The 14,665-nt window shown below is 44.2% G+C and overlaps 1 protein-coding gene across 12 annotated transcripts in view; it reads left to right on the forward strand.

The window, feature by feature from the left end:
• Positions 1–14,665, forward strand: part of LOC117367785 (protein O-mannosyl-transferase 1-like) — a 435,721-nt gene that overhangs the window by 377,673 nt on the left and 43,383 nt on the right. For 10 of the 12 annotated variants that reach the window (XR_004540848.1, XM_033960719.1, XM_033960713.1 and 7 more), the window contains 6 exons: positions 5,241–5,291; positions 6,437–6,583; positions 6,702–6,813; positions 7,479–7,544; positions 11,095–11,188; positions 13,597–13,752. Coding sequence is in view for 11 of the 12 variants with exons in the window: in XM_033960719.1 (XP_033816610.1) it covers positions 5,241–5,291; positions 6,437–6,583; positions 6,702–6,813; positions 7,479–7,544; positions 11,095–11,188; positions 13,597–13,752 (626 nt within the window). In the remaining variant the exon portion in view is untranslated. The remainder of the gene's footprint in view (positions 1–5,240; positions 5,292–6,436; positions 6,584–6,701; positions 6,814–7,478; positions 7,545–11,094; positions 11,189–13,596; positions 13,753–14,665) is intronic. The other 2 variants (XM_033960717.1, XM_033960718.1) reach the window with 2 other exon arrangements.

The raw sequence follows: 14,665 nt of genomic DNA on the forward strand, positions 1-14,665 counted from the left end.
ACCGCCTGGCAAACGCACCTTGTCTGGGTGATGAACTCTTCGGAGAGTCCCTGGACTCCACAACTCAGAAACTCTCCGCACATGAGACCAGGTGGGACACTCTGATCAAACCTAAAAAGAAGACTCCGCCTGCTCGCACCTACAGACAACAGTCTTCCTACCAGCGCAGGTTCTCGGCCAGACCTCTCAACCTGCCTCAACAGCAGCCGCGCCGACCTCGGCAACAACATCAAACTCAGGCTCGCTCTCAATCTCACCAACCTGCCAAGCCTCTACCTCCGTCAAAACCATCTCAGCCCTATTGACTCTTTTCTCCAGGGCATAGCCAGTCTCCCAACCTCATTGCCTCTTCCTCAGCCGATCGGAGGTCGCCTCCAACTTTTCCTCAGCCGTTGGGAGGTCATCACATCAGACCAATGGGTCCTCAACATCATTCGTCACGGCTACTCTCTCAACTTCCAGACTCTTCCACCAGACAATCCTCCCGTAGAGTCTGCTTCTCACTCCTCCCAAACCCCCCTCCTCCTAAGGGAGGTTCAATCCCTCCTTCTTCTCAATGCCATCGAAGAGGTACCTCCAGACCAAAGGGGTCAGGGATTCTACTCCCGCTACTTCCTGGTTCCCAAGAAGACAGGAGACCTCCGTCCCATCCTCGATCTCAGGGACCTCAACAAGTGTTTGGTCAAAGAGAAGTTCAGAATGCTCTCCCTGGCCACGCTTTACCCTCTTCTCTCTCAACACGACTGGCTATGTTCCCTGGACCTCAAAGAGGCCTACACTCACATCCCCATCAACCTGAATTCACGACGCTACCTCCGCTTTCAGGTTCAGCACCGCCACTATCAGTACAAGGTACTACCCTTTGGCCTCGCATCATCGCCCAGGGTGTTCACCAAGTGCCTTATTGTGGTGGCGGCCTTCCTCAGGTCTCACAACCTCCAGGTGTTCCCCTACTTGGACGATTGGTTGGTGAAAGCAACCACGTCTCCACTTGTGATGCAAGCCACTCATCACACCATCTCTTTCCTCCATCTCTTGGGGTTCGAGATCAACTACCCCAAGTCGCATCTGCTTCCCACACAACGACTTCAGTTTTTTCGGAGCAGTTCTCGACACCACTCTGATGAGGGCGTTTCTCCCCTCCGACCGACACCGGACCCTGCTCCACCTCTATCGTCAGGTGCTCCTTCATCAAACCATCCCAGCTCGACAGATGATGGTCCTCTTGGGCCACATGGCCTCGACGGTCCATGTCCTTCCTCTGGCTCGACTCCACCTCAGGACACCTCAGTGGACTCTAGCCAACCAATGGTCTCAGACCACGGATCCTCTTTCTCATCCCATCTCTGTGACATCGTCTCTTCAGCAATCTCTTCAATGGTGGTTGAACTCCTCCAATCTTTCCCGGGGTCTACTCTTCCATCTACCCCTTCACTCCATGATCATAACCACGGATGCCTCCCCCTATGCGTGGGGAGCTCACCTGGGAGACCTACACACCCAGGGACTCTGGACCCCTCAGGAGCGTCAACATCACATCAATTTCCTGGAACTCAGAGCCATGTTCTATGCTCTCAAGGCCTTCCAGCACCTTCTCTACCCTCAGGTTCTTCTCCTGTGCACAGACAATCAAGTCGCCATGTACTACATAAACAAGCAAGGGGGCACCGGTTCTCCCCTCCTCTGTCAGGAGGCCATCCGAATCTGGACCTGGGCCACGGCCCACAGTCTCTTCCTCAAGGCTGTATATATCCAGGGCGAACAGAACTCCCTGGCCGACAATCTCAGCCGCATCCTTCAACCTCACGAGTGGACCCTGGACCCTCCAACACTCCGCTCCATCTTTGCTCGCTGGGGCACTCCGCAGGTGGACCTCTTTGCAGCTCCTCACAACCATCAGCTGCCCCAGTTCTGTTCCAGACTCTTCTCTCTTCGTCGTCTGACCCCAGATGCATTCCTGCTCGACTGGACGGATCGGTTCCTCTATGCCTTTCCTCCTCTACCTCTGATGTTGCGGACGTTATCCAAACTCCGCAGGGACAGGGCCACCATGATTCTCATCGCTCTTCGGTGGCCTCGCCAACACTGGTTCTCCCTCCTGCTCCAGCTCAGCTCCAGGGAGCCCATTCCTCTTCCTGTGTTTCCTACTCTACTTACGCAGCAGCATCAGTCTCTACTACATCCCAATCTGTCTTCGCTCCACCTGACAGCTTGGTTTCTCTCGGGCTAACCTCTCCAGAGAATCTGTCTCAGCCCGTCCGTCGCATTTTGGATGCCTCTAGGAAACCGACCACCCTCCAATGTTACTATCAGAAGAGGACCAGGTTCTCCTCTTGGTGTCTTCTGCATCATCACGATCCCACCTCTTTGGCGGTGGAAACTATACTGGACTATTTGCTTTCCCTGTCCGACGCTGGCCTCAAGTCTACCTCAATCAGAGTCCACCTTAGTGCCATCACTGCGTTTCATGAGCCTATCCTCGGAAAACCTCTCACGGCTCACCCACTTATTTCCCGGTTCATGAGAGGCCTCTTCAATGTCAAACCACCTCTGAAGCCTCCTCCTGTCGTCTGGGACCTGAATGTGGTTTTATCAGCCCTCATGAAACCTCCTTTTGAGCCTCTTGCCACAACTTCGCTCAAACTTCTCACTTGGAAGGTGCTTTTCCTCATTGCCATCACCTCTGCCAGGAGGGTTAGTGAGATGCATGCACTGGTCGCCGATCCACCATTCACTGTTTTTCACCATGACAAGGTGGTTCTGCGTACCCATCCTAAATTCCTTCCCAAGGTGGTCTCGGCTTTTCACCTCAACCAGTCCATTGTGTTGCCTGTCTTTTTCCCAAAACCCCATTCTCACCCTGGGGAACAGGCGTTGCACACGCTGGATTGTAAGCGTGCCCTTGCATACTACCTTGACCGTACCAGGGCTCACCGCTCGTCCCCTCAACTCTTTCTGACCTTCGATCCTAACCGTCTAGGTCGTCCTGTCTCTAAACGGACGCTTTCCAACTGGCTTGCTGCCTGTATTGCATTCTGTTATGCTCGGGCCGGTCTCTCACTGGAAGGTGCTGTCACGGCCCACAGGGTCAGAGCTATGGCTGCTTCTGTGGCTTTCCTCCGTTCCACGCCCATCGAGGAAATCTGCAAGGCTGCCACTTGGTCCTCAGTTCACACGTTCACTACTCACTACTGTCTGGATGCCTTCTCCAGACGGGATGGACACTTCGGCCAATCTGTGTTACAAAATTTATTTTCCTAATGGCCAACCATCCCTCCTCCCTCTCTATTAGCTTGGAGGTCACCCATGCGTTAAGAATATGCTGCCTGCTTGTCCTGGGATAAAGCACAGTTACTTACCGTAACAGGTGTTATCCAGGGACAGCAGGCAGATATTCTTACGTCCCACCCTCCTCCCCGGGTTGGCTTCTTAGCTGGCTTATCTTAACTGGGGACCACGCACTCCTCCGTCGGGCGGGAAGGCACTCGTGCATGCGCGGTGCGGCCAACTAGAACTTTCTAGTTAAAAAGGTCCGTACCGTGGCTCCGTCGGTGATGTCACCCATGCGTTAAGAATATCTGCCTGCTGTCCCTGGATAACACCTGTTACGGTAAGTAACTGTGCTTTTTGACTTTTTATATTATATCCATTGCAGCCATCTGTGAATCCATTTTTTCTTTGAATTTATTTATTTTCAAAATTTATATACCGCCTATTACCAAGCGGTTTCCAATTAAACAAATATATCATTAAGACAAATATCATTACAAAGATGAGAACATCTTACTTTACATCTTCATTACTAACTGCTATGATATATTAAGAACATAAGAATTGCCACTGCTGGATCAGACCAGTGGTCCATCATGCCCAGCAGTCCGCTCACGTGGCGGCCCTCTGGTCAAAGACCAGCGCCCTTACTGAGACTAGCCCTACCAGCACACGTTCTTGTTTAGCAGAAACTTATCTAACTTTGTCTTGAATCCCTGGAGGGTGTTTTCCCCTATGACAGATTCCAGAAGAGTGTTCCAGTTTTCTACCACTCTCTGGGTGAAGAAGAACTTCCTTACGTTTGTACGGAATCTATCCCCTTTTAACTTTAGAGAGTGCCCTCTTGTTCTCCCTACCCTGGAGAGGGTGAACAACCTGTCCTTATCTACTAAGTCTATCCCCTTCAGTACCTTGAATGTTTTGATCATGTCCCCTCTCAATCTCCTCTGTTCGAGGGAGAAAAGGACCAGTTTCTCTAAACTTTCGCTGTACGGCAGCTCCTCCAACCCCTTAACCATCTTAGTCGCTCTTCTCTGGACCCTTTCGAGTAGTACCGTGTCCTTCTTCATGTACGGCGATCAGTGCTGTACACAGTACTCCAGGTGAGGGCGCACCATGGTCTGGTACAGTGGCATGATAACCTTCTCTGATCTGTTCTTAATCCCCTTCTTTATCATTCCTAGCATTCTGTTCGCCCTTTTTGCTGCCGCATTAACTAATTGTGGACACTATTTTTCTGAGGCATTTAGTGAAACATGGCTGCATGAGGTTGTCCAATAAACATTTTTAATGCTCTACTGTGTTTGATATTCCTTTGTTGCCTCTGGTTTTGCACACCAGATCACCTTTTTGAGCAGGTGTGTCTATATACTTTGTGATGCTAAAGGGATGGCCAGTGAGAGACTTTTCATACTGCTAATAGCACAAAAGGTACACTGGGTTATTGTTTATTCATTTTATTTATCTTTCACCTCTTCACTGATAGCTGAAGACGAGTTACATTCAGAAAAAATAGGTATTTCCCTGATCTCTACTTACAATTTGTATCGTGAGCAGTGTTTCTCAACTCAGTCCTGGAGTACCCCCTTGCCAGTCAGGTTTTAGGGTAGCTACAATGAATATGCATGAAATAAATTTACATATAATGGAGACAGTGTATGCAAATCAAGTTTATGCATATTCATTGTGGATATCCTGAAAACATGACTGGCAAAAGGGTACTCCGCGACCAAGTTAAGAAACACTGATCTAGAGTATTGGAGGGTTAAATGGCTTGTCCAGGATTTTAAGGAACAGAGTTTGACTCCCCTTGTCCTAAACACTAAGCAAGACTTCCACATGGAGTGAAGACTCTCTTTTAGCATAGTCGGTGTAAACATATGCCCATTTACAGTAGTAGAGTGGGATTGCTGTCACTCATTTGTGATCAGATACCCAATTATTGTGCATTGACTTACCTCTTCCTTCAGGATACCTGGGAGGATTTGATGGGAACTTTTTGTGGAACAGAATCGGAGCAGGTGAGAGCTGTTTACTTTTATTTCAACATAAAAAGAGGAAACCTCCCAAACCCCAAGAACTGGAACCAGATAAGGGGGAGAGGCAAGAGCAGAGCTGGTGGAGTGAAAATATACAGCTACCACTAATTTATATATGATAAACACAGGAGTGCCCTCAGTCACACAGCTGGAACTCCCAACGGTACAGGCTGTCACTTGGCTTACACCCAGAAGGGTGTTAACTGTGAAACATCCCCGGGCTTTACTCCGTGTGTAATTTTATAATAAAGTGCACACAACAGTGCTCGGTGTGAAAAAAGATAATAATTAATCAAAAAAACACACACACACACTCCACCATTAACAGCAAAGGTCTTTTATTTCAAGGCATTGAATAACTTCTTCAGATGCGTCTACAAGAAATGTCAATGTGGCTCACATGTTCTGTCTGAGACAACTAGAATAAATGCCAATTGTAACAGGTTCTGGTAATAGTGTTCCATGTCTGTAAAGTGCTTTGCTTTGAAGAAAGGTTCTAAACCATTTCATTTAGAGCAGGGGTGCACAACTCCGGTTCTCGAGGGCCAAATCCAGTCGGGTTTTCAGGATTTCCCCAGTGAATTTGCATGAGATCTATTTGCCTGCATTGCTTCCATTGTATGCATATTGATCTCATGCATATTCATTTGAGAAAGCCTGAAAACCTGGCCTGGCGAGGGCCGAAGTTGGGCACCCCTGATCTAGAGCGTTGAGAAAGGTTTGAATGTAGAAGGAAAAGTTTCTGAAAAAGTAATCTCTTTATTTTCCAGTTAGACCAGCCTTTCAGTACAAAACAGTAAATCCCTGCATTTAAAATGGAATGAAAATGTTTGGTACTTTTTCTCCTTTTTTCTTGCCTAGCCAGGCAGCTTTCTTCCCATCATAAAATTAAAGCATCTGGTGTGGTACAGATGAGAGAGGTGATACCTTTTGGACCTACCACCCGTCTTGCTTGCAAAAATGCAGCGTATCAGATGTGTTTGTTGACCACTCTAGAGTGCCACAGACTTCCTATATCTGGTGCTCAGTTTCAGCCCCTGTAGCTGTACAAGTATTTAGGGAAAGCATATAACCTGGAAATGTCTAAGCAGAAGGTATGTTGATGTTTACACCCATTTGTATTGCAGAATACGGTAGTAATGTACCTGTTTTCTTCTTGCGACTGCTGCCTGCAGTTGCAGGTGGTCTCTGTGTCCCCCTCGTTTATCAGATTGTGTTGGAGTTGCACTTCTCACACAGTGCAGCACTGGGAGCTGCTATCCTCATCTTGTTTGGTGAGTCCTGGCTTATTATGTGTTAAGAAAATGAATATGGAGCTTTCAGTAATGTGATTCTCCTGTAGGGTTAGGATGCCATTAGGTGACCATCCTGCTTTTATTCATTTTGGCACAGAGAACTCATTGATCACACAGTCCAGATTGATGCTTCTGGAATCCATCTTGATCTTTTTCTCTCTGCTGGCGGTTTTGTCCTATCTGAAGTTCCATAATACCCAGAAGACCAGGTAAAGCCAGAGTCGCTGCATGTCTCCTCAGTCAGCACTTTGCATAGTGCTACAGGGAAAGATTATTTATTGTACTCTATACGTTATGTACTTCAAAACTTGCAGCTCGGAACAAGAGAGTAATTTTGATCATGTAAAAACAAAGCCCCTAAAAATCTGTACAAATCATCACATAAGAGGGTAATGGAGTGGTAGTTGGACAGAGAGACTGTGATCAGTGTCATATACATAATCAGAAGACCATGAAGAAAATGGTCTCTATGCATACTAATGAGGAGAAAATTTCTCTCGCAGCAAATCAGAAGAAAACTATCTTTCTGTTAGGCACACTTTGAGCACAGGCCACTGCAGGGCCTCACAGTGGCAGGAGTCTTTTTGCAGGTGGAGCCTGGTTCTCATGTGCACATTGATTCACTATCACCATGACTGTAAATATGAAGTGGCTTTGACTGATATTCTTTATTAATCCAGGGTCTCAATCTGCTGTTTTCACTCGCTTTAGTGTTTTAGTTGTTTTTTTGTGAAAATTGTTATTTGTCTTGACTAGAATTAACAAACTTAAAATACAGAGTTTAATTTTTGTTGTTTGTGCTGGGTTGTGACTGAGAGTGTGCAGAGAATACTCTAAAGTGTAACAGGCTCCTTGTTTTGTTTGGCCCATGCAGCTTTTTCTCAGCCGCTTATTGGTTTTGGCTCCTGCTGACAGGACTCTCTTGTGCCTGTGCAGTTGGGTAAGTTTTGTATAACAATATGTTCCTGGGCAGCAAGTGTAATTTCCTAATTGCTCATGCCTAAAAAGTATAGAAAATGTTTTGCTTTGCTTTTGTGACCAGGATAGTCAAATTTCACACCTATTTAAAGTGTGAAAATGCTGAATTTTCATCTTTTCAATCTTATAAAGTCATATAAAGCAGCATATGAATCACAATTAACATGCACTGTATTTATATTGAAGTTATACAAAGATGACCACAGAAGATTTAGAAGTGAATAGTTTTTTGAGATTTGCAATTATATTGTAAGTCACTTTAACGAATCAGCCCTCAGATGTAGTCTTCCATCGTGTTTTTGTTATATTGTCCTTGGTAGCGTGCTCAAAGTCCAGTATATCCTGGTAGAAGTACTCACCTTGCTCCTTTGAGTATGCTTCCATGTTTTTGAATGTCTCAAATTGAGCATCAAGGACATGCACTTTGAGAGACATCCTACGGCCTATTTTACTGTAATCCTTAGATTCTCAACCAACTCCACGTAGTTTTCAGCCTTGTAATTACCCAGGAAACCCCAAACTACTGCGACAAAAATGTTCCAAGCTGCTTTCTCCTTCCTAGGTAGCTTCTTGGGAAATTCCTTGCACTCCAGGATCTTCTTTATGTGTGGTCTGATGAAGACACCAGCTTTGACCTTTGCCTCAGTCAGATTAGGGAAGATGTTTTGAAGGTACTTGAAGGCTGCCAGCTCCTTATCTAGAGCTCTGATAGATTGGTTCATTAGGCCCAATTTGATGTTCAATGGTGCTATCGGCACCTTCTGGGGGTCCACCACTGGTTCCCATTTGACATTGTTTCTCTTCACATAGAACTCTTTCTGCAGTGGCCAGCTCTGCCTTTTGTAGTGTGCTTTTGTGTCCCAAAGGCAGGGATAGCAGGGAAACTTGGTAAAATTGCTTTGGAGACCCATTAGGAATGTCACCATTTTGAAGTCTCTGATGACCTCCCAGCCGTATGCCTCATACTTCAAGACAGCTAATAAAGTCTTTATGCTGTTGTAATCCTCTTTGAGATGCACTGAGCGAGCTAGTGCAGTGTTCTTCAACCTTTTGACACCTATGGACCGGCAGAAATAAAATAATTATTTTGTGGACCGGCACTTGTCCGCGGACCAGCAGTTGAAGAACACTGGGCTAAGTCGTGGGCCAGACCCCACCCATCTCAACCCAGTCTCCACCTCAGACCCTGCCTCCATAATAGTACTAATTGTAACACCATTTTTTCCATTAATTTTTCATATATATACACACACACACAATGAAATCGTATTAACAACACATAATGGTTAATCACAAAATTAAACTACACAAAGCACACTGTATGCTTCTCAATATTCATTCCTACCAGAACACAGATAACCCCATGCAAATACGGGACCAAAAACTAAAAGCACTAATATATACAAACAAACCCTAACATGCAAGACTCTGCATGCAGCACAACCCCAGAGGAAAAGAAACAAATACATTTCTTCCTGAACAGAAAGCAGATGTACCGTATTTTTATGTATATAACGTGCGTGCTATACACGATTTTACAAACCGCGCAATAACCATGCGTGTAATATCCATGAGTGCGTTATACAATTTTTTTTACATTGCTGATATCACATTCAGCGACACCCATACGGCAGAGATGGCATTTGCCGCCCTGATAATTCCCCGGGATGAATAGAAAGACCCGTCAATTATAGCCCACAGAGGTAAAAGATATAGGGAATAATTGTAATAGGGAGTCTTAGCTGCAAACTGGCGCATCTAGGTTTACTGCACCCCAGCGTCGCCACTGCATGGATCGCAACAGCATCGACTGTATCATCTACGAGGACCGCTTGTTATTAGAATACGTTTGGCGATTTTTTGTACAGGTTACATAGTCACTTTTAAAGGATATTTTCACAGCAATGACTGTTTACCCCAGTGACATTGGTAGAAATAAAACATTGCTGTACGCCAAAAGTATTCTGATAACAAGCGGTCATCATAAACAATGTTATGATATACAGTTGTGGGGTGCAGTAAACCTACATACGCCAGTTTGCAGCAAAGACACCCTATTAGATTTATTCCTTTAGCCCTTAGTTCTGTAGGCCAAAGTCGATCGGTCTTTCCATTCATCCAGGGTCTTTGTTAATCCTTCTACTGGTTTTGTCAGTGGGCCGACTTTATGAATGTAAGCGCTCTTATTCACCCGGTCGAACTCAAATTGCCCTGCTACGATAGAGTTGAGACTAAGTTTTTCAATTCAGAAGTTTTTATTTGGCAGATTTTAATATTTAATCAGCGGTCCAGCGGGTTACTTATAGAACATTTGAATCCCTTTCACACAAATGGGGTGGCGGGAGGAGTTTCTAGTTCAATGAGGAGCATGCGCGGTATACGCGTGGGCACGCTATAAGGAAATTTTTTTACATAAATGCTTTGTTCCCGCTCGCTATACGTGTGGGCGCATTATATACGTATGCGCGTTATATGCATAAAAATACGGTAAATCAATCACTAAATTAAAAAATAAAATCATTCCCCCTACCGTTGTTGTCTCCCTCCCTCCTTGCTGTGCCTTGCCTTCTGGCCTGTCCCCAGTGTTTTCTTCGGGCTGGCTCCCTCTTCCTTAGTGCTGCAGTGCACAAAGCCGTGAGCAGCGGCTCCTCACGCATCCCACGCCTCATCTGGAAGCCTTCCATTTGATGCTGCGATGTCAGAGAGAAGGCTTCCAGTTCAGGCACTGGACGTGCATAGGAGCCTCTGCCTGCAGCTTTGTGCACTGAGGAAGAGGGAGCCGGCTCAAAGACAACGCCACATCGATCACACCATGTAGCGGCAGCTGAAGAGCACTGTCTAGGGCTGTGGAATGGCAGGAAATTTTGTGGACCGGCACCGGTCCACGGACTGGCGGTTGAAGAATACTGAGCTAGTGGAAGAGATGGGTACTTGTTCCCGTTATGGAGCAGCAAGGCTTTGATGCTCCTGGATGAACTGTCAATAAAGAGACGCCACTCTTTTGGGGTACAGATAATTACAGTTGCTTCAAACAGACTGGTCACATTGTGACAGAAGCAGAGCCCGTTTTGATGGGTGAAGAAGGTGACAAAGCTTGGCCCCTAATCTGTGACTTGCACACGTTCATCTAACAAGTTCCACTGCTTGAGCTACATGTCAAAAACTTGCCATCGAACTTGGTGACATCAAGATCTTTGATCAAGTCATTGAGGTCTTTTTGGTTTGGATAGTATGGGTTTCTCTCATCTGCTGTACCACTGATATTGTAAACTGGATCTATGTCTCCCTCACTCTTGACTTGCTGCTCTCTTCTGAAGACAGCTGCTCTCTCTCTCTGGGGGAATTTAATTTATATGGCTAGCATCAGACTGTTTAGCGACTTAAACAGCCTGATGATATCTGTATAGTTTTTTTAAAAATACATGAATAAGCAAATTATACTTTCACAAACTGTTGAATTTACTTTGAATATCAGCCTGACTGATTTTGGTATTTTTCCTGTCTCTCTTCAGTGTGAAATACATGGGTCTGTTCACCTACTTGCTGCTCTTGGCTATTGCAGGCGTCCATACCTGGCATCTTATTGGAAACAAGGCTTTATCCAATGTAAGAAGCTTAGTTTAATTTACCAGGAATGTCTTAGTTTAAGGTACTGATTTATATGTGGCACAAAGTTTTTTACTTGCTTATTGACCACACTTTAACCACATTATCCGCTAATCTAGATATCTTGCTATGTTGAGGCTGTTTTGAAGAATTAAAATCAATATTATATTCGGACATTTATTGAAAGAGAATGTGTTAATTTTATGACAGTATCTTAAACTATCACAAAATATCTTCCACAATGGAGGAACTGAGGTAAAAAAGAAACATATAATTCTAACACACTACCAGTTATGCTGTATATTCTTGCCAGGAATTTCACTCTGCCATATACCACAAAAGCCAGATAAGGGAAAAGGCCTCAGAAGCCACGGGGTGCATTAACACAAAGGCTATGGGTGAGAGCTGAAACTAGTTCTAAGCTCTCCCCACGCTTCGATCATCAGCCAGAAAAACCCTTTCTATGTTGCAGCGATTGTGCTGTACATAAACAAATAACTTTAGATTGACTGATGCAAAAAGGACTGAACTTAACTTTATATCGCTATGGTGTGGTTGTCAGTGCAGTCCATCGCTAATGCCGCAGTCCTGTGTTGAAGCTGAAGCCTGGTAAATGCCAAAGCCTGTTGTCACTGTGTTGTAAAAGCACATCGTTTCATCAGGGCTCTGAATAAGCAGGAAAAGTGCCTTCAGTGCCTGTTTTGAACTGAACTGAAGGCATGACAGGCATTTTTCCTGCTTATTCAGAGCCCTGATGAAACGATGTGCTTTTACAACACAGTGACAACAGGCTTTGGCATTTACCAGGCTTCAGCTTCAACACAGGACTGCGGCATTAGCGATGGACTGCACTGACAACCACACCATAGCGATATAAAGATAAGTTCAGTCCTTTTTGCATCAGTCAATTTAAAGTTATTTGTTTATGTACAGCACAATCGCTGCAGTATAGAAAGGGTTTTTCCGGCTGATGATCGAAGCGTGGGGAGAGCTTAGAACTAGTTTCAGCTCTCACCCATAGCCTTTGTGTTAATGGCCCATGGCTTCTGAGGCCTTTTCCCTTATCTGGCTTTTGTGGTATATGGCAGAGTGAAATTTCTGGCAAGAATATACAGCATAACTGGTGGTGTGTTAGAATTATAAGTATCTTAAACTAACCACATCAAACCAAAGCAAGCATATATATTCTTCCAAACACTATTTAATTTACGGCAAATGACCTGAACGCACTTTTAAAGTATATTGACTGTACAGTCAGCTTTTAAAGAATTAGCATCTTCATCAAGGCATCAAAATATAGGGCCTGTTTTACAAAGCCACGCTAGCAGCTGCTGCGCGGTAACGGCCCCAAAGCCCATAGAGATTTAAAGGGCTTCAGGGCTTTTGCTGCGTGGCAGCCGCTAGTGTGGCTTTGTAAAACAGGATGATAATCTTTCATGCTCTCTGTGGAAACATTTCCTTTTCCTTTTAAATTCAGAAATTCAACTTATCTTTTTTTATGAAGTTCCAGAACATTTTTTTCTCCTGGAGACTGTATTTACTCAACATGAAATCTTATTTCGCCCATAGGCTGAATTATGAGAGTCTCCTAGAAAATTTTTCACCACTGAAACAGACAATTTATTTTTGTTATAAAGCAGGAGTTCAACTTGAGAGTTCTGTTATCAAAATTTTTTTTTTTTTTTTCCATCAAGGTTGCTCCTTTGTTATGAAATTATATATAGCCAAAGTTAAGAATACATTCTAATAGAGTTGATTAATTTTTCTAGGAGACTCTCATGATTCAGCTATTTTGCATGGGGTTTTACTAATTTGCTTGGCTGGTTCGGAAAATGGGCGATCGAGGAGAAAAACACGCGGTGGGCTTAGTGAATCGGGTCAGTTAGCAGCGATCGTCGCTAAACCTGTGAAAACAGGTTTAGCGATGATCGCTGACTTTAGTGAATCTAGCCCTTAATACACATTATAGAAAGTATTTTTTCTGCTCTGTTCATAAAGAAACAATGGAATTTGCTTCCAGAGAATATGGTCAGGGCTGCTGAGTTTAGTTTGAAGAAGTTTTCACAGAACAGGCCAGTTAAGAATATCTAGCTAAATAAGGGTTGAGTGATTCCACTTCCCATTTCTGAGAATGAACAACATGAAATAGGCTTTCCTATTGACAAGTACATTCAAGTGAGACAAATTGGTCCTTGTTTGGATCAGTGCTTGGCTTAGTGGATTGTTTGACCCTGCATGGATCCTCTTCTGCTCACCTGGGTGCTGCATTTCCTGCTGTGTATGAGCTGCTCTAGAAAGGACAACTCTCCTGTTTTTAGGACTCACCTTAAAGTTGATCTTTTCAGTTAAAACTCCATGGAATCAATAGAAGCTATGCTTGATCAGATGCAACTTTCATATTCCAACAGATGGCGGTATTGTGTCATGTGATTGCCCGTGTCCTGGCTCTCCTGGTAACCCCAGTGCTTATATATCTGGGTTTCTTCTACATTCACCTGACTTTGCTTTACCGCTCAGGGCCACACGACCAGATCATGAGTAGTGCATTCCAAGCCAGTTTAGAGGTAAGAACTGCAGTTCTTGGCTGGTCAGTGTCTGGTCATTCCTGTGTCATTGTGGGTGGTACTGGATGTTGTAAATTTAGCGGGCCATCCTTTTGCTAACACGGAATGATGGGAATTCTCTCAGCCTTTATTGACCATCTCTCTAGCTTGTTTTCCAAATTATTTCAGTGTACTTTAATGTGTCATCTCTGTCAACAGAAGTTGTACTTTGCTCTAGTTATAGATTTGAAAGAATAAATTTAGGGCTTGGTGAGATATTTAAATTAATATGGGGCCCATTGGCATCGTATGTTACCTCACTGTAATTGTTTGTTGTCTGTGAGTCAGTATGTTCTTTACTTTGGTACATATCCAGGACAGGGTGGGAGGGGATTCTTTATGTCATAAATTGATTTTTGAATATTCATACTTGGAATGGGTGAGAAGATATCATTATTTAGAATAAGGTAGAATATTTATGATAATATATGTTTGTGCTATATTGAATGATTATTGATTGGGTGGGTGGGTGGGGGAAAATTGATGATTAGGAACATGAGAAAGATGAATGTGCTTTTATTGTATTATTATGCGTTGCATTAGTTGTTTTGCACTGTTGTAGTTTTGAAAATTGATAAAGAATTATATATATCTAAAAAAAGAAGTTGTACTTTTGTTCCAGCGCCTACAATAAAAGTAGAGGTGAGTCCTGACCTCCAAGTTGCTGCTTAGGAACCACACTTGTTTGGATGCTCTGATGGGCTGTTGTGTTTGGGAAAGGGGGAGGAGAGAGTGGGACTGTAAATACATGTTAAAAAAATGTGAATTGTGCTGGATGTCTTTATGATGGTCTCATGCTTTTAATAGGCAGTAGGCTCTCTGTCTCAGGAATAAGACTTATTGTATGATTTGTTCTTAGAGTTAAATTTGATAC

Source organism: Geotrypetes seraphini, chromosome 10, assembly GCF_902459505.1.
Source record: "Geotrypetes seraphini chromosome 10, aGeoSer1.1, whole genome shotgun sequence".
NCBI lineage: Eukaryota > Metazoa > Chordata > Amphibia > Gymnophiona > Dermophiidae > Geotrypetes > Geotrypetes seraphini.